Source organism: Vicia villosa, linkage group LG2 (genome assembly GCF_029867415.1).
Source record: "Vicia villosa cultivar HV-30 ecotype Madison, WI linkage group LG2, Vvil1.0, whole genome shotgun sequence".
Taxonomy (NCBI): Eukaryota; Viridiplantae; Streptophyta; class Magnoliopsida; order Fabales; family Fabaceae; genus Vicia; species Vicia villosa.
The window spans coordinates 88,205,975-88,225,783 of record NC_081181.1 but is presented as its reverse complement, the minus strand read 5'-3'; the positions used below and the strand labels follow the sequence as shown (position 1 = coordinate 88,225,783).

Below are 19,809 nucleotides of genomic sequence, written 5' to 3'. Positions count from 1 at the left end.
AGATTCAAATCGCATTCGGAAAGTGAGTTTAGACACGATACTATAAGTATTACTAACCTTCATTGGAAAATTCTAAGGTGTCAATGGTTTCTGTTGCAGTGTGAATAATCAATTATTGATGTATTGCAGGTTTGAGAATGCGGTTACATCTGCAGAGAAGGCAAATCATATTGATCTCCAAAATATTGAAATTGCTGGAAAATGATTTTATATTTTTGTCTTTTGCATTTAAACTTGTGCAAACCATGATTTAAATATGTACAAGGCATGTTTTTACCAGTTACTTTTATGTCATGTTTTTCTTATGTACTCAACATTTATTGTTTAGGGTTGCTGAATCTGATGAAGTTTCTGTTTGGTTTTGCAGTTTTGTAACGAGTATGTTGTTCCAAGGTATATAATGGGTAATGTTAAGAAAGTCACTGCACAGGATATTGTTTGTTCATAGGTCCTTAATCTTTTTAATCCTTCTCATCTGTGCATGCTTTTGATTTTTCCCAGGGTTTAAGAGGGAACTTTATGTTGTTTTTTTATGAAACATCATTTGACAGAAAAATGGTGGAAAAAGGATAGTTAGCCTTGAAATGCACTCAATTCTTCCTATTTTTTTCATTCAATTCTTCCTACTTTGAGGGATATTTACTGTTAGTTTGATTTTGTGTAGGTGTGAAGGTGCATGTGTAGAGTTATATAGATTTGGTTTCTTCATTTGTAGAGAAATTGGTGAAAGAGCAAGCATCGGTGAAGACTCATCTTGATATTACGGTATGAATATGATATGATTCTAATCTGTGATTGGGCGTGTGTTTTAAGATGTTGAATGCTTGAATGGTGAAATTTATGATACTTTTTTTCCATTTTGTTAGGGTCTGTAGGTATGGTTGATGTGAGGATGCTCCTCCTCAATCGGCTTCTGAACCTCTGCTTCTGAATTGTGACGGTACCGACTATTCCTCTCTATTCTATTGATCAAGAATAAAGGTGATTGTCCTCAACCACAATGCGCCATTATATTCTTTGTAGATTCCTGTAGAACTGTCCATTAGATTTTAAATACAATCTCTTTGGACATTCCTAACAAAGCTAATACCATATTAGTTCAAAAACTCAATTATAAATAAAACTAATACCAGAGTATTTGATTATAAGTTAGTTTTACACATTATAACTTATACATCTATCTCATGGGTTAAATAGTTGGATTTAATTCCAGATATTTAGTGATCCAGATGGTGTTGATGTTGTATTCACAAGTGGAGCAGATGTATTGGCAGTTGGAATAAATTTATGTTGCCCATTTATATTATACTGCTGCTGATTTTCCATTTTTCTTTTAGCAAGTCATGTAAAAAGTAATGACTGATTCAGGTACTTACATTGCATCTGTTTCTAATGTGGTTCCGTTTTCGATGCTGCAACAAATGGTTTTCATCCGTCCAGCTACTTCGTCGCTTTACTTCACTGTTGCGACGCTCATATCGAAGATTTTAGAACCGGTTTCTGTTGGGTTTCTTTGGCTGTAAGCAAGTTTGATGAATTTCACCACCTATCTGCAAATCTCCTTTCTGACATTGAAGTTATTTATTTATTTGGTAATTTATCAACTTATATTGTGTATTTGAATTTGTGAATTTGTGAATGTGAAGGTTGGAGCAGGAATCAGTTTATTGATAGTCCACTGGGCAACAATGAAGGGTGAGATTGAGAAAATTTGAAATATTGTGGTCGTACGTTCGATTGGGTTGTTATTTACTATAATTATTGTATAAACTTTTGCACCGCTGTAGAACTTGACCATGGTTGCGCCATTTTTCTCAACGCCTTTTCGGTAAAGTTTCAAAGACTCATGTTTTGAATTTTCTTTGGTGGCAATACTTTGTTCTGGTGGTAATTTCCTGTATAATAATTTATTCTCTTCATTTTAGAGGTCATGACTCATGACTTTAAGTAAGCACTGAGAACTTGGCATTGAGAAGCTTTGCCTATCTGCTGTTCTAACTTAATTGTGTTCAAGGTCGTTAGTTATATCCAATATGAAACTAAATTCTTAAGTAATCCTTTCAGCCAAATCCAGACAAGATAACAAAAATAGATGCAGAAGGGATTGTGACTTGCTCACAAGATGCAATATGTTCTCTCGATGAAAAATAGGTAATTCACATAATTAAAACTGGTCATGACTTAGTAAGCAACTATTTTATTTTTTTATCTTCTTTGTACTGGTCTTGGTAGGGCTGCATCAACAACATCTATAATCAGTGACACATCATAGATAACAGTTCAGTTTTTGGTTGATGGTACAAAAGCAGGATTGTTGAATAGCTATGGACCTCTATCTTTTCTAAAAGTTAGTTTATAGTTTATATTTTACTTGGCCTTGACATTGTTGATTTCAATTTTGGTTAGTTATATTTATATGTTGTGTAACAGGTGAATGCTACTGGACATATGGTCCCTATGGATCAACCAAAAAGGCTGCACTTCAGATGTTGGTAAGATGGATAGAAGGAAACCTGAACGAGACAAGCTCTTAACTTCTATGTAAATTGATACAAACGTGTCAAGATTAAAAGTTTTTGAGGCGGCTAGTAACGGAAGAATGAACTAAATCAATATCAGATTTGTTGAAATAACCATCAAGAAGCATATGTCAAACGAAGAGGTATGTTTATGTCTGCATTTATATGTCAAACTGAAAAGTCTTACTAAATATTGAGGATTGGAGGAATTTTTTCGGCTAAGACTAAGATGTTTGATACTCTAGGGCTGTTGCATCCGTATTTATTGTCAATGAGATTGAACCAGGAAGAACAAATGTTGGTTGAGATAGGGAAGGAACTTCGTCCTCGGTCCTATAGAATTATGGCGAGTTATTTTTTGCTACTGTCATTCTCCTGCAGAGATTCTAGATTTATGTGTTTTTTGCATGTCCATCAGTTAATAAATAACATAATGAGAATAGTTCTTATTAAGTGTTTTCTTTTTCATTTACTTTTTAACAATTTGACCAATTACGATTTTCGGAGATTATGAACCATGGATACATGTATTGAATTGAAATGAGATGATATTGTTAAGCTTATATGTGTATTAGTATGTAAATGTAAATCAATGTTGTCAAATATCGGCTACTGCTATTGTTCTGTGATGCGCCATTTAGTACAAAGATTGTCAAGTAGCGGCGCTGTAACATTGTAGTGTAGTAGAATTTGAATATACTAATATTTTTCTGTGTTTGACAACTCCAATATATATATTTAAAAAAGAAAAAGCTATTTGAATGATATATGCTGTTTTAATTTGCAGGCAGATTAAACTATACATGGTGGTGGATTGGCAAGGCTTGACCTCATTGAAGCCACTGTTGCAACATTGTATGATAAAATGCACCTGCTTGAAACACGACTGAACATGATTACAAAAATGCAACTCAGGCACCTCCGCAGATATAAACTGCTTATCGTGCACATTTTTTCAGAAAATGAAGAGAGGGAGAATGTGCACGTGATTACAATTCAGCTGCCTTATCAATTCAGAAGAAATACTGAGGTCCAAAAGGATGTAGAGAGTTCTTATTGTTGCACCATAAAGGTGTTAAGATACAGGAAACACTACTAGAAATACACGATTTACCTGCGGAATTTCCTGCGGAAAATATTCCGCAGATATACCTGCGGATTTTCCTGGGACATTATTAAATTAAATAAATTTTGCTGCGGATCAGAAGTTGGTAGAGAATTCCGCAGATATACCTGCGGATTTTGCTGCGGAATATATAATTCAAGCAAAACATCTCACAACAATACAAAATTCGCAGGTAAGTTCGCAGGAAATTTTCCTGCGGATTTTGCTGCGGAAATTTGTTAATAGTAAAATATCCGCAGGTAATTCCGCAGGAAATCTTTCTGCGGATTTATTTGTAGTTTTTTAAAATTATTTTATTAATTTACAAAATAATATAAAATATTTGTCTTGTAACATAAAAACTATTTTTTGCAAAAAAAAAACTAATAGATTTTGTTATTCTTTTTCAAAAAAGCTTAATGATTTAAATATTTTCTAAGAATAATGTTATAATATTTTTTTTTAAAAAAGTTATAATTATACATTATATGTTGTTTAGTTATGATTCAAAGTTGAAGATTTTTAAATATGTAAGGATAGTTTCAAATTAATTTACACTATAAGTGTATCATCTTGTTTTTTTAAGTCTCATTTAAAACATAATTTTATATATATATATATATATATATATATATATATATATATATATATATATATATTTTATAATCATTGATATTTATAAAATTAGATTGAAATTTTTAATCTTTAATTTTTGAATTTTATTCATTACTTTTATAGTGTTTTTTAATTAATTTTTAATTCTAATGTTATTTTTTTAATAACAAATTAAAAATATACAAATTATGATATATATATATATATATATATATATATATATATATATATATATATATATATATATATATATATATATATATAGAATACCAAAATTAATTTTTCAATTAATAATAAACAAATTAAGATAAAATCATTTAAATCTATTTTATTATAATAAAATAATAAATATATTAGTTTTACTTAATAATTTTTTTTAGTTTTGTAAATATTAAAAATATATAGTTATATATAATATAATTTAGTGTATTTCAATAATAAATATAAAGTTTGAAAAAATAAAATTAAAAAAAGTAAATAGAAAGGAAGATTAGGATACTTATTTATAAAGTTTGACCTAAATATGCAAAAACGCTTCTTCGGTGAAAGCAAACGACTTATTTAGAAACGCTTCTTCGGAGAAGTACTTTTCTTCACGCGCATTGGCTCAAGCTTTCTCTCGGTTTCTCTTGTGCGACACTCTCTCAAACTCATGCTCTCTCCCTCTCAATTCTTACACAACAACAACAATTACGACACAGATTCTCTTGGTGGGATTTGGATTTCAAAACTGATTCGAATTGTTATGGAATCAGGATTCGATTCGCGTTGGTGTTCAGAAAATGCAGCTTTCGATCTTGCTCACAAGGTATTCGATAAAATGCCTCACCGAAATTTTTTCCTCTTTTTGCTTTTATTTTACTTTTGATTTGTTGCTGTTGTGTTTCTTAGTCGCTATTGATGATTGTGCTCAGGTTGATTTGCATATTAGCATAGAATTATCGTCGTTATTACCGTTTCGTGCTATTGCCGATGAGAAGTAATTAGTGTTCATTATGCGTGACAAATATAGTGTTTCTTTCCAGTTCTATTTAAGACTTGCATGTTGTCTATACATGTGGTATTTGTGTTAGAAGTTAGAACAGGGTAATTGTAAAAGAAAATCTAAAGCAATGGGCCAATTCTTCCTTTTTAAGTATACGCATAACCTTGGATACAAAAATGAAAATTGGAATATATTAAACATAAGCATGTTATTTTGGGACTTCTGAAACATTTGAAGATGCGTTCATTGAGAAGGCTTCTGAAAGATAATGGCGAAGCTGATACTGACGTGATTAGAAAGTAAGGCTTTCTCTCCTTTGTGCTTTGACTTAAGAGTTAAGACATGTTACTTTTAATGGTTTTCGTTGTCATTGACTTGATTGCATATAAAGGTTATTTGCAACAATTGATGAAAATAAAGATGGACATCTTACTCATGGTGAAATGACAGCACTGGTTGTTGGAATTCAGTTCGAGGAAATTGACCTGGACCATGACGACGCTGTGACAAGAATAATGGCAGATTTTGATACTTCTCATAATCAACTTATTGACGAAGCAGAGTTTGTTAACGGAGTCTCCAGATGGCTCCAAGGAGCCAGGCGTTCTAAAGTTCAAGGCGGTGATGCTGGTGCCCACACTGTGAAGTTTTTAAGTGATTTTCACTTCGTAAGTCGTGCTTTGCTCAGCTTCATAAACTTGTCGTATTTCCTTTTTAGTACACAAGTATGACAAGGGTTTTATGCACAGGAAACAAAGAGGGAACATGATCTTCTGGATGTGGGGGGTCAGGGTGAAGAAGCCACTGAAGAAGTTAAGAATGCTAGATGGGTTTCAATCAAAGCAGGCCTGCTGCTGCTACTCGATGCCCTTATCGCTGCTGCATTTGCCGATCCTCTAGTTGGAGCTAGCTGGCACCATCATGGTTTGATTTCCACCATATTTATTAATTCTCTACTCTAGCTCAATATCTGGAATATTCATTTTGATAACTTTGTGACACACTATCCACATGGGCTACTTCCAGCATGGAGGAGATTGTTTCAACAGGACCTGGCATTCGTTTCCTCCAACTCTATGTGGGTACATTGTCTTCATTATTTTATTTTCTATACTGTGTGTGTCACTTGTCTCCTTCTCAAAACACAAAACATTCAAACAACTGCTAAATGGATTCTCTAACTTTTCAATTATTAGTGTTATAATTAAATATTTTTATGTTATTTTATTCTCTCAGCTGTTTACAGACCGAAATATGGTTACTCAGCTTGTGAGAAGAGCTGAAAATGCTGGTTTCAAGGCAATTGTTCTTACTGCAGACTCTCCGGTCATTGGTCGTAGAGAGGCTGACATAAAAAATAGGTTGACAATCATTGCAAAATTTCTTTTAAATTGATTAGTCTTATATTCAAAAAATAGTTGTAATATGACTAATTAATAATCTAACTAACAAGTTCTTATCAAGGAATTATTAGTACCTTACAAAAGTTAGGAAAATTTATGTTAGAGTGCCATATTAAAATTGGTTCCTTGCATATATACAAATATTTAATAGACAATTCTAAATCCCAAACTGTTGCTTGCTTGCTTGTTGTTATAGGATTGGATGTTAGCGAATAATCTAATTTGTGTTCATATTCATGAGAGTGTAAACTTCTAAACTGAATTTCATTTTTTTGTATTATTTTGATTGGGTCAAGTATTTTGTGCGTATATATTATTAGCTTTAGTCAATGACAGAGATATAAAATACTATGAAACACATAGAAAACTATCAAGAATTGACATAATTTTGGAAGTGTTTTCCCTTAAATTAATATTAATGTCAATTTCATATTTATTTCACAAAGGAGCCTGCATACAGCTGGTTTCTCTTGCTCTTATATTGTCTAATACCATTAGACTGCAATTATTAAGACAGAAAATATTATTAAAACTTATAAGCCGTCTCGTTTGAAAACAAGCCTGTCTATGGGCTTTTATTGATGTACTAAACCAGGAGCCTTGTGCTTGAAAGTGTTGAGACTTTGGAAAATTGACTCAGCTTACCAATGGTCTTATATCAAATAATCTGTGTATGGTTTGTATTGCAGGTGTCTTGCTGCATTTACTTCTGAATTCTGATATAATATTTCTTCAAGTAAGTATGAATCCCCATCATCGAAGGGGTTTAAAGATGAGTACCTTGAGTTTGGACCACTCGTAAGTATCACAGTCCTTTTGGTTTTACCGACCTGCCTAGTAAATTTTCAAGCTCCGTAGCTTATTAGTATTTGATGTTTCTATTTTTACTTTTTCTTTCAGTATGTGGTTTCACAAACCTTTTAGAGCTGATGACTGGGTGCTATATGTGGCGAGTGTCTTCATTATTTTGGGAAAGTAAACCTGCAACAACAAAATTGTGTGTGGAGTGTTGTAAAGTTGTTAATACCATGAACCAAATTTGTTCTACAGATCTTTAGTCCTACTGCCTATAATGCGCGCATCTTTGTTACAAGCCAAATGTTCAATCAGAAAGGAGAGGTAAAGGATTGCAGCATTTCATTTATCACCTCTATTTCCATATCATTTCCTTGGTTCAGCTTGTCAAAGATTTTCCATTGTTGAATTGCAGCTTCTCGTTTCATTGGTTCAAGAAGGCCTGACGTGGAAGCAAATTCACAAATGAAGATGGCGTCGATGAATTAGATGAAGAAGACCTTAGTAATAAATTCTGATTTGTACTTGGTGTATCTTTTTAATTTCGGTGGACAAATGAATATTAGTAGCTTGGTTGTTTGAGTCATTTGTAGTAATGTGACTATCTAAGTACTTGTTACTAACTTGGTAGCATTTTTTTTATAGTAACAAGTTGTGATATGACTTTGAATTTTTCTTTAAATTCAAAGTATTTTAAATTAAATTTTAATTTTTATATTATGGTTATTTTAGTATACAATTAATAATAATTCAGAAAAAAATAAATTTAGGTTTAAATTTCCTGCGGATTTACCTGCGGATTTAGCTGCAGACTGTTTCCTGCGGACTTAGCTGCGGAATTACCTGCGGAATTTCCTGCCGATATTATTACCCACGAAGGTTTTAACTGGGGACAAGAAACCGCAGGAAAATCCGCAGGTAACGTGTTTCCTGCGGAAATTTAGCTAAAATCCGCAGGAAATTCCGCAGGAAATTCGAGTATTTCTAGTAGTGAAACAGATATTGTTTTACTATTACATTTTACAAGACCTGGGAAACATGTGAAAGTCAAGCTGGCGTGCCTTATCTAAAACATAATAGTCATTTTCATGATGGGTAGCTGAGATCTCAGTTTTGACAAAGTGGTTCCACTTACAAAGCAGTTATGTCTAATGTATAATTATAATACTCTGCAGTAATTTGGTTGAATAAGATTCTTTTGTTCCATACAAATTCAATTTCTAATTTTACCTCACTTTTAGATGGGAATTGATGGCATCCCAGAATTGCAGATATGAAAATGTCCAAGGTTTTTCAAGCAAGAGACTAAGTAGCCCCTATAAGCAACCCATATGATAAATTTGCATTATCATTCAAATCTGCAGATTATAATTTATAAATTATTATAAACATTGTAAAATAATCTAATCTAGAGAGTCTTCCAACCATCTTTTTGTTTTTATGTAATATAATATATGCAAAAATAGAAACTATATTTTCTAATAAGTTTGGATATTATTACCAATTGCATCGAATTCTATTGAACAAAATAACATTTTCCCTATCACCATAAGTTAATGTCTGTGGTGATCAAACTTCAATTTTTTTTATTAATACCTTTTATTTAGCTCATTCCAAATGCGCGAAATCAACTGGAGATAGATGTATAACTCAAAAAAATAAAACTCACACTTTAAACTTTTTCATGCTTCAAAAACTCACACTTTAAACTTTTTCATGGTTCAAAAACTCAAAAAAATAAAACTCACACTTTAAACTTTTTCATGGTTCAAAAACTCAAAAAAATAAAACTCACACTTTAAACTTTTTCATTTGTATTTAATTAGGTATTGCTATTATTTTAAAAAAGAAAACTAAGAGATATTGAATTCATGGGTTAGCATTTTACAAATTAATAATTTTTTATTTATTTAACTATAAATATTTGTTTTTAAATTTAATCATCATATTTTATTAATTATTTTTTTTATGAAATTTAATTTTTCAAATTAGTTATTATTGTGTCTAATATTTATTTATCAATATATATAATATAAAATAATTGAAATATTAAAATTAAAATTTTAATAGGTCAATTCCATTCAAATACGAAATAATATAGTATGGATACACACATGTACTTATATGGTACACGTATATGGTACTGATATTAACACATTTAATTAAATATTAAATAATAACAAGAACAATTTTATAAAAAATATTCATAAAAATATTTATAAAAATATGATAAATTTTTTAAATATTAACGGGGACAAAATAATGGGAACATGAAGTTAGTGATCAAAATAATGAATATTAACGGGAACATGAAGTTACTGATCAAAATCTTGAATATTAATGAGAACAATTTTGAAATATTAACAAGAATAGAAAGTTACTGATCAAAATAATGAATATTAGTGGAAACATGAAGTTACTGATTACAATATTAAATATTATCAGGAACATGAAGTTACTGAATAAAATATTCAATATTGACGAGAACGTGAATTATTGATCAAAATATTGAATATTAACGGGAACATGAAGTTACTGATTGAAATATTGAATATTAATGGGAAAATGATGTTTATTGATCAAAATATTGAATATTAACGGGAATATGAAATTAGTGATCAAAATATTGAATATTAACAGCAAGAAAAAATTATTGATCAAAATATTAAATATTAACGGGAACATAAAGTTATTGATCAATTTATCAAAATATTAAATATTAACGGGAACATAAAGTTATTGATCAATTGATCAAAATATATATCTTTTTTCTTTAAAAAACAATATTGAACACGGATACCATCTCCCTTTTGGACATGGAGGTTACCATCTAAGGCCCAAACTATTATATTATCATATTAACTTACTTACTTTAACCAACCTTTAACAAAAATATTTTTCATTTTCAAACATCTTTTATTATTATATTAACCTCTCCCCTAAAAATTTATTTTTCCCTATCATCTTTTATTTCTCTCAACCACAACGCGCGAATACGACGGGTACCTGTGCGAACGCACGGGTAAGACACTAGTTTCTTCAACATGGCTCAACTCACTTATCCTATTATTCATTTTTTTATTTATCTTGTTTCTGCTTATTTTCTACATAAAATTTTTGAATATTTCAAACAACTTATATTTTAAATTAAATGTAAATTGATGTGTGTACTACCCTAATTTTGTCTAGGTATATAAAAAAATTTTAAAAAAAAAAAAACTGTATAATCTTTATTTTTAGGTATTTTATTTTTGAGACAAATTTCCAAAAAACTGTGATAATTCTATTAACTTAATAACATTTATCATTTTTTTTTATATTTTCCTTATAAAACCTAATAAAACATATTTTTTATTTTAAATATGAAATTTAAATTAAAAAATATAAAAAAATTAGAAAAACAAAAAATTATCAATAAGTTAATCTTGTCTTTTTCTATTTTTAATCATTAATAATTACTTGTTTTAATTTGTTTGTTTTTATTTTATTTGAAACAAAATTCAAAGTGAAGGAAACAAAACAAAACAAATCTAATAAATCCAAATATAATATTCTATTATTAGCGTTTTTTCAAATCAATTTCCCTTTCCATTTGAAGTTGCAATTTGAGGCTCATGCACAACTAAATATTCAATTTTAAACATGAATTTTTTTTTTAAGCCAGATATATTGCAAAGAGAACTAAATGTTCTCAACCAGATTACAAAAGGAAACGAGGCCAAGCTCGACAAAAAGAAAAATTACAAACCAATCGCAACTTAAGATAAATAAAACAAAAGATATTTGATAAATTCATAAAAATTGCAATTTGGATGAGTAATCTTTCCGATGAACATTCATCTTCAAACCGTTGTTTTAATGCTCCAAACAATATCTAGGACGTTCCACGAATCTTTTCTAAAGATAATTCCATTCCGTAAAATCCACATGCCCCAACATGTAGCCATTCAAATCAATCCCTCCTTCTCATCCCTCACCTTGGCACCGCGACAAAATGAACTCCAAGATAAGAAGCTCTCTTTGAAGCACTTGAAATTAGAATGCTTAAAACCAATCCAATCTCCAATCTCCCTCCAAATGAGACTAGCTACATTGCACTCCAACAAAGAATGGTGCAAGGACTCCAAAAAACTACCACAAAACACGCACTTGCAATCATCGATAGGTATAGAAACTCCCCTTAAAAGGAGAAGATCAATGGTGGGAAGCCTATTGATACAACATCTCCAAGCAAACACTTTAACCTTAGTCGGAATATCGCCCTTTCATAGCAACTTGAAAACGGAATCAAATTTGTTAACCAGCCCAAGAGGAAAGAGGAATGAAGACAATAAACCGAAGAAGCTACTAATAGTGTAAGAACCGTCTGTCGATGCACACCACGAAACCTTGTCGTTAACAGACAAAACATCTAAAAACATAATTTCTTGCTGTTTATTTATTTATTTCAAAGTGATAATATTAAAAAATAATTATAGATAGAAACTTGATCTTCTCATTGTAATTAGGATTTTTTTATTTGTTTTCTTTCGAAATACATTAACAAAAATAAAACAAAATAGATCTAGGATCACATTTTTCCATTCATGTACTTAGTTTTGTTGGTTTTTAATTCTTTATTAATATAATTATAGGTTAAAATTAATTTTAAAAGAGTTTATAACAATAAAGTCCAACTATAATGAATCCTCTTGTTTAGTATATTAATTCCAAATGATTGTTAGTTGTGTTCAGATGTAAGGCAGTTGGGACTTACATATTTCAGAAGATTTAGGGCATGTTTGTTTTGGCTTTTTTAAAAAATAATTTTTATAGTGTTACAAAATTTTGTGAAAAAAATTTTTACAAAGAATTTTTTTATAAAAGCTTCAAATGAAAATTTTGTTTAAATAGTTATTCTTAAAATGTGATTTTAGGTATTTCATTTATTTATGGGAAAAAAATTTGGATATCAAAATTTCAAAAAATCACTTAATTTTGAAGCTATTTCAAATAGATTCATAAAAATCATTTTTGAAATACAACTTTTTGAAAAAATTGCAATTTTGACCAAGTTTTAGTCTTCAATAATGTATGTTTATGTTATAGAATGTCAAAATTAGTGTTTCATTTTAGAAAAAACGAATATAAAAAAACTTGTAATATTTTGAAAAACGGTTTTAGAAAATCTATTTTCAAAAATACAAAGAAAAAATTCATTCTTTTATAGCTGAAAAAAACAGGTCCTTATGTTGATGTGTTAGTACCATGGTTTTAGAATCGAAAATAATTTTATAAAAATATGGTTCATGACAGATGCTGAGTAGGATGTCATAGCATCTTGATCAAGTTGGTACTGCAGAATGAGAAGGTTGCATTGAAGACAAATGTTCTGACAGATGTCATGACATGTTGAACAAGAACATCAGTACAAGCTCTTTTAAATCTTGACAAATTTGATTTGATTTTGTGATATTTCTTTCAAATATATCTCAATGATTGCAGGTCAGATAGATTTTATTTGGAACTATAAAATCAAATCTCCAACAAAATTAAAGTTTCTAAAATTTAATATTGCGACAATTTAGGAAACTTAAAGATTTGTTCCAAGATTCAGAAAGATTTCTCTGCAGAAGTGGTGCAGCTCTCAACTTGTGTATCAAGGAATAATTGGGTAAAGAATTCGAAGCCCATGGACTGCTAAGGAGTATTTAAAGAGAACTATAGACCAGCTGCAAAATAACTTTCATAGTTGTAAAATTAGGGGAAGTCTTGAGTTGTAGGTTTGAGAGTCTCTTGCGTGTGTAAGTCACCCATGTATCTTTTGATACAGTGTGGTAGATTGATTGTTGCTTGATTGTTTATCAAGTTTTTGTTCTCAAACTTAAAGCTTATAAGTATAAAGTTGAGTATTGTTCTTGGTTGAAGCTTTTAACAAAACTAAGTATTGCTTATTTGAAAGTCTAATCTTTCTATAGGGTTCTTTTGATTCCAGTCACAAGGTTTGTGGCTGTAGGTTTATCACGACGGTGATTGGAAATGAGATGGTGATTCCTCATATCTAGATGTCTATTTCTAGGTAGAAGTTGCACGGGGTAGTGAGTAGGAGATAAGTTGTAAAATGACACTATTTAGGCTTTGAACTAATATTATTATAGTGGATTTTTTCCTCGCTTGGTAGACCCCATATTAGCTATTGTTGCAGTGAATTGGGTTAACAATTGACTGTATCATTTACCATTCTGCATTTAATCTTGCATAATTTTTTGTTTGGTAAAGGTGTGTTCTGTCAGCAAATGATGTCAAGACATTTAACCTGACATTGAGATTCTGTAAATTATGTCTGCATAATTACAATCTTGTTTATTCTCTTTTGTTCTGTCTGTTCACAAATGTTATAACATCTATCTTAATATCATGCTCTGATGTTGGGACATTAGTATTAACATGTGTTGTTTGTACCAGAAATTTCAATTGGCATCAAAGCAAGAACCCTGTGTGTTTATTGGGTGAGTTTCAGGGAGATATTTTCTGGTAATGTATGTCTCAAGGAAAGCTAGAATGATAGGATTCTTGAAATCATTGGACAACAGAATCTTGAAAAATGTCAGGATGGGAGACTCCTAGTGTTAAGGATATTGATGGAAAGAGTATGAATTGACTCTTTGTATCTCTGAAGGTGTAATCAATTGAGCTGGTGAGCACTTGTTCAAACTGATTATCACACGTGTTTTGGCTAAAGATACTTAAGAGATTCTCAAATCCACTCATAAAGGCCGATCAAGATCAAGATACTCAAGAGGATGTAACCTAATCCCTAGTGAAGGTTTTTTTAATGCTATTGTCATTTACATCAAAATATGGGAAAGTGAATAGAAGATCAAGGTCAGATGTCAAAAACATCAATCATGACATCAGCAAGATTCTTGATGGTCAAGTAAAGCTGGATCTAAAATGAGAACATTTAGTGGAGTATATGTGAAGGTTTTGGATTTGCTATGGCATAATGCCCTTCCTTCTTCAAGAATCAACTGAAGGGGCTTTCTATCTCCATATTTGTTCACGACAATGATCTTGATTTAGTACATGTTAAATGTAAGTCATGTTACTTACGACCAGAACTTTAAGAAAAAAGCTTAACTCTAGCACATGTGACGTAGAAAATATGAAGAAGAAACATCTAGTGTAACATCCCGTTTTTACTTATTAGTTATTTTATTAATTATTTGTTTTATTAATTATCATGTGATATGGTAGTTAATTAAATTGTGTGTTTTGTGATATATATGTGTTTTGAGTTATTTGGTGAGAGAATGAAAAATTAATTTATTTGGCCTAATGGTGTGTTTGACTGAGTAAAGGTGTGGGTTATTTTTTAGTAAGCGCATTTAGAATGTTATGTTAGTGAGATTTTAACAAAACAAGAGAAAAGAGAAAATTAGAAAGATAGTAAGAGAGAGGAAAAAAAGAGGAAAAAGAGGAGAAAGAAGAGAAACGAGAAAAAGAGAAGAAGGAGGCAACCCTATGAGAAGAAATCAACTAAGGTAAGGGTGTGTCTTCATCTTTTTATGGGATATATGATGCATGTGTAATGGGTAGTAACATGTTAGGATTTGGGAACTTCAATTTTAGGTTTTTAACATGTTAGGTTTTGTTGAGAATCCATGAAATTGATGTTATAAATATGTTTTAATGTTAGTAATTGATACATATATGTTGTGTTGATGATATGAAATATTGGGCTATTGATAGAAGAGGTTTGGGGTTTTGGAATTGGGTTGGAATTGAGTTTACTAGCATAAAAATCTGATTTTTTTTTTGTTTTGGTACTGTGGAATTCGATTAACCCTTTTTGGAAATCGATTTACAGGTTGAAGACTGGAAAAAATTGCTTCTAAAGTGGAGGAAATCGATCTCCTTAACATGTTGGCAGCAAATTTGTGAAACTTAAAAAATTCATAACTTTTGAACTGTGACTTCGTTTGGGTCCCCGTTCGAAGCGTTAGGAAGTTAGCATGACATTATTTTCAATAAATGATATGTATGTGTGGTTATGTAAAATGACATGTATTTGTGTATATACATGTTAAGAATTGATGTTTGGATGGCTTTTGAGGGAGTTCTTTGTATGGACATAATACTTGAATTTTACATGTATGTATGTTGTGAATTGAAATTAGTTGAGAATAACATTATTGAGATTTGTTTGCTATATTTTATTTGTGGTGTGTTGATTTAGTGAGTGTTATGAATATTTTTTCATGTGTCATTGATAACATGAATACGTGTATGTTTGTGCAAATGTGAGGAGAATTCATATATGATGAATGGAGAGATATATACTTGTATGATTAAGATTTGGAGATGATCTTAATTGCATATAGTTGTCAGTATACGCACATGCATTTATTTATTAGGTGAGAAAGAGGTGATGTTCGTTAGTTTCGCAAAAACTAGTGACTTTTCCCAAACCTTGGAGATGAGTTTGAAGCCTAAAGGACAGACTTATTTTTGGTGGTTATCTGTATTGGAGATGGACGTGGGGAATTCATTAAAAATAACATTGGTATCACACGCATTTGTATTGATTCATATTGGATTCACATGTGTCGATATGAATTGTGTTTTGGTGTGATTATGTGATAAATTTGTTAATGGTACTCTAGTGATAATTGTGAATGATTTACTTGACTATCTTAAATTTATTGAGTTGTCGTACATGTAAACATGTGATATGTATTTATAAAGTGTTGAATACATGTATATGTGAAGTGTGTGGAATTCTTTGTTGTATGTTATTGTACATTGCTTATTATTATATATTCTCTATAATGATATGAATTCTCACCCTTTTGTTGAAATGATATTTTGTACGACATCGCTCAGTTACCGAGGAGTGGAGGTGCTTGCTTACAAGGATTCTTATGAGAGCTATTTCCTTGTTTATCGCATTTCCTAGGTAGAAAGTTCATGCTCTGGTTGTGTAACACGGGGATCGTTTGACTCGTGTTTATTGTTTATGTTTTGAGAGATTGTTTGTATACTCTCTTTACATTTTGAATATGTTGAGATTATGTAATAGGTATCCTTATTTTCTAATGCTTGTATGCATGACTTTATGTTATGAGACTTCATTATTGGTATCATTTTATTATTCTGTTGTGATGTGCATATTAGACATGATGTTAAATAGGTGTGATGAACATAACATGATGCATTATATTGTCTTGTTTTTGTTGTATTTTGAAATACATGTGACGCCTTCTTGATATGCATGCTATTTTACTCTGATTATGTAATATATTTACCGTGGGGTTTAGAGGGTGTTACATCTACCACTAGACCTCAACCAAGAGTCTCCCCATAAAAGAAATGGAGAAAAGTATAAAATACATGGTAAATGGATAAAGATGTTCAAATGGAGACCAAAAGTTGTGGCACATAACATTGAGGATCTAGATCTGAAAGAGGGACCCTCTTTATTTAGCGGGTCAAGCAAAGTCGAGATAACCGACTTTAAACAAAGCTCTTCATGTGAAGAAACTCACATGTTTTTATTTTAATCCTTTTTCTTGTTTGAATTTGTTGAAAATAAAGATATTGATTGCTTGACAACCGTCAACTATATTCTGGCGCAAATTTCTAGGTTTTATCTACCCTTTCTCTTACTTATATCTTTCAAAATCGCAGACATGTTTGATTTAAGTCTGGGGGGAGGAATTTATTATTTTCTAGTTTAGATTTATTCCTTTCTATTCTTGTATTTCCCATTTGTAATTAGGTTTTTATCCTTGTTTTCTAGTTTAAATGTTGGTGGTTTATATTGAGTCATTTGCATGTATCGTCGAGTCATTTATGCGTGTGATTCTTGCTATTGATTAGAACACCACCCCACTTTTTTTAATAAATTTAAAATTCTTTGAGATGCTTATGATGATATATTTGTTAAGAAACTATATTGAATCTTTGGGAGGAGAAGTTAAGGTTAAGAACACTAGGAAATTTTCAACAAAATTGGTATTGTTAGAACACCTAAAGCCTCCTGAATTAGATATCAATGTAAATTCTTTATGTTCCGTAATCTTTGAGTATTACGTTAAATATCCTCCAACTAGTTTATTCATATAGTCTGGCATATATTTTATTTGCACACTAAGTTTTGTAGTTTGAGGAAAAATAAAAATCGGAAAAATAAATAAAAAAGGGCAGTAAAAAGTAACTTCACCTACTAAGCCAGGTAATTCTCACTCACTTACTTAATCCAATGGTGGGTTATCCCTAATGCCTAAGACCAATTGTGTTTATGAAAAAGAGGCTAGTTTCAAAACTGCTAGTTTACTTACATATTATGAATAAATAAATAAAATAAAGTTCTTCAATTACTATTATGTGTTTGATGATTATCTACATTTAAATTGCCTTAAATTGATTTTTTAGAATGAAAAGGGGAGAAAAATAGATCACGAGACTTGAGTACATAACCATAGTTTTAATTGATATTTAAGGAAGGAGTCTTTAGTCTGTATTTTATGGTACATGTTATTACTATGCCCTCGGTGTTTAATTTAGTACCAAGGAAATTAAACTCTAATATATTTGAACTTGGAATCCCGAATTAGTATTTACGTTAACATTGTTCATAAGTTCTTTATTTATGTGTTGTTGTGTTTACAACTTCTTTATGCAAACAAAGTTGCTTGAGGATAGACAATAGTTCAAGTGTAAGGGAGTTTGATATCAAGTATTTTCGTCGTGTTTGTTATCTTAATTTTAGCATTTTTAGTGTCATTTTACTTATTTTTAATTGCACTAACCTGGTCATTTACATTGTGTTGCATGATTGAGCGATTGGTATCGATTGTAGAGAGAAACAGACGAAAAAACATGGAAAAAGAAAGAACCAGCATCCATGGTGCCTATCATCCTCCATGACGCTCGTCCTGGAATCATATTACGTATTTTAAAATCATGATTTGAAGGTCGCCAACTTCCATGATGCTCGTCATAGATTCAAGATAAGAATATAAAAATCATGACTAGCAGCCCGTCATGGGGAAATATAACTCATGACGTCAAGATCAACATTTTCCTGGTTTTTTTCTAGCAGTTGTAGTATTATCTCAGGACGATTTTTATCAGTTTTTGCGCGATCTTTAGCGATTTAAACTGCTTCTTAGTGCATCTAGACTTATAAAAATGTAAGGTGAATCAGTTGCACAGGATCCTAACTTTATTTTTGCATTAAATTACACTAAAATTCGGCACTTTCAAGTTAATGCAAGTTCATACTTTTATCAATTTCTTCTTCTGTGTTTTGTTATCATTTGTATTCTTAAACAAAGTCTCCCTTCGGAGCACGTTTAATTTCAAAAGCAATTACTTTTATTTATATATTCAATTATTTACTGATTTTCACAACAGAATCATTATATGCATGTGTTGTTTTTTAATTGATTTATTTATCTTGTTTGAGGAACTTATTTAGAGCCTGAAACATGAGGAGCGTCATACTAGCAGACCTCGTACGAATCACATAAATGTCAATTATAGGGGGATGAAGCATTTGTTTTTTAATATTTGTTTTCAAAAGAAAATATGTTTCCTACGAAAATAGAAACACCGATATACTGTTTACACGTCGAAAGGGAGAAAACAATACCCGACATATGAATTCAAACAACATGTTCTCTTATTTGCAAAAGCAATTCATAACTGATCGCGATATTGCATAACTTTCTATTTTGCAATTTTTAGTTTTCGCGTAGCTTTAGATGCACAAAAAGAAATATATAATGGTACTTGTTATTTCACTACAAAAAAAAGGATAAACAGCGGCGGTTTTATAATAGTTTTGCGGAGGTTTATGACCCCCTCCAAGTGATTTGCGGGATTATTTATAACTGCCACAGTTATCTTTGCCACAAACAAAGAGGAAAAAAAACTTCAAATCATTGGTAAAAAAGTAAAATCTCTTTTCCGGTTCCGATGTTTCCTATCCGGTAGGGTTCGGCCCGGCGGCGGAATCATTTTCGGTGGTGTCTGAAGAGGCTTCTGAAAGGGTTTTCCCCTCTTTCTCAATTTCGGTTTAAATTCCTGGCTTTAGGGCTCAGGGACCTTATTGAGGAGGTTGCGGAGTAGACCTTTTTGGGGATTTTCAGGCGTGCCGGTCTTTTCGTTTTCTCTTGGGTCTTCAGTGTTCTTTTCTGGTCGCGCCCTTTTCGGCGTTTCGCTTTTACCGGTCTACGGTGTTTTTCCCCTTTTCGGTGTTTTGGATTTTCAGATCTCAGGATGCAGAGAGGGGGGTGGACAAAAGTCTCTTATCGCAGAGCTTCTTCTCCGAGATGGGATATTTTTCCCTTTGGGGGGAGGAACAAGAACATGCTTTCAACAATCTGTGAGGTGATCTCA

At 31.2% G+C, this 19,809-nt stretch overlaps 1 protein-coding gene and 1 long non-coding RNA gene across 6 annotated transcripts; both read left to right on the top strand.

Moving 5' to 3' along the window:
* Positions 1-164: 164 nt before the first annotated feature.
* LOC131646393 (uncharacterized) lies at positions 165-3,601 on the top strand. Of its 5 annotated transcripts, XR_009297464.1 has the most exons (7): positions 165-448; positions 665-765; positions 867-981; positions 1,369-1,519; positions 1,647-2,151; positions 2,431-2,662; positions 3,307-3,601. It is a non-coding gene; the product is annotated as an uncharacterized LOC131646393 (long non-coding RNA). The 5 variants fall into 5 exon arrangements; XR_009297465.1 differs by having other exon boundaries at positions 165-393; positions 502-765; positions 876-1,519; XR_009297463.1 differs by having other exon boundaries at positions 165-393; positions 502-765; positions 867-1,519.
* Positions 3,602-4,796: 1,195 nt separating this feature from the next.
* Positions 4,797-6,702, top strand: LOC131646392 (sodium/calcium exchanger NCL-like). The gene is made up of 5 exons (XM_058916437.1): positions 4,797-5,523; positions 5,616-5,892; positions 5,974-6,148; positions 6,251-6,302; positions 6,461-6,702. The coding sequence occupies exons 1-5, from the start codon at positions 5,462-5,464 to the stop codon at positions 6,495-6,497; spliced, it is 603 nt and encodes a 200-aa protein (XP_058772420.1). The 5' UTR covers positions 4,797-5,461; the 3' UTR covers positions 6,498-6,702.
* The last annotated feature ends 13,107 nt before the right edge of the window (positions 6,703-19,809 follow it).

Coding starts and splice junctions, on each gene's coding strand:
- LOC131646392 (XM_058916437.1), top strand. CDS start 5,462: ATGCGTTCATTGAGAAGGCTTCTGAAAGATAATGGCGAAGCTGATACT. Junction 5,893..5,973: donor TTTTAAGTGATTTTCACTTC/GTAAGTCGTGCT, acceptor TTTTATGCACAG/GAAACAAAGAGGGAACATGA. Junction 6,149..6,250: donor AGCTAGCTGGCACCATCATG/GTTTGATTTCCA, acceptor GGCTACTTCCAG/CATGGAGGAGATTGTTTCAA.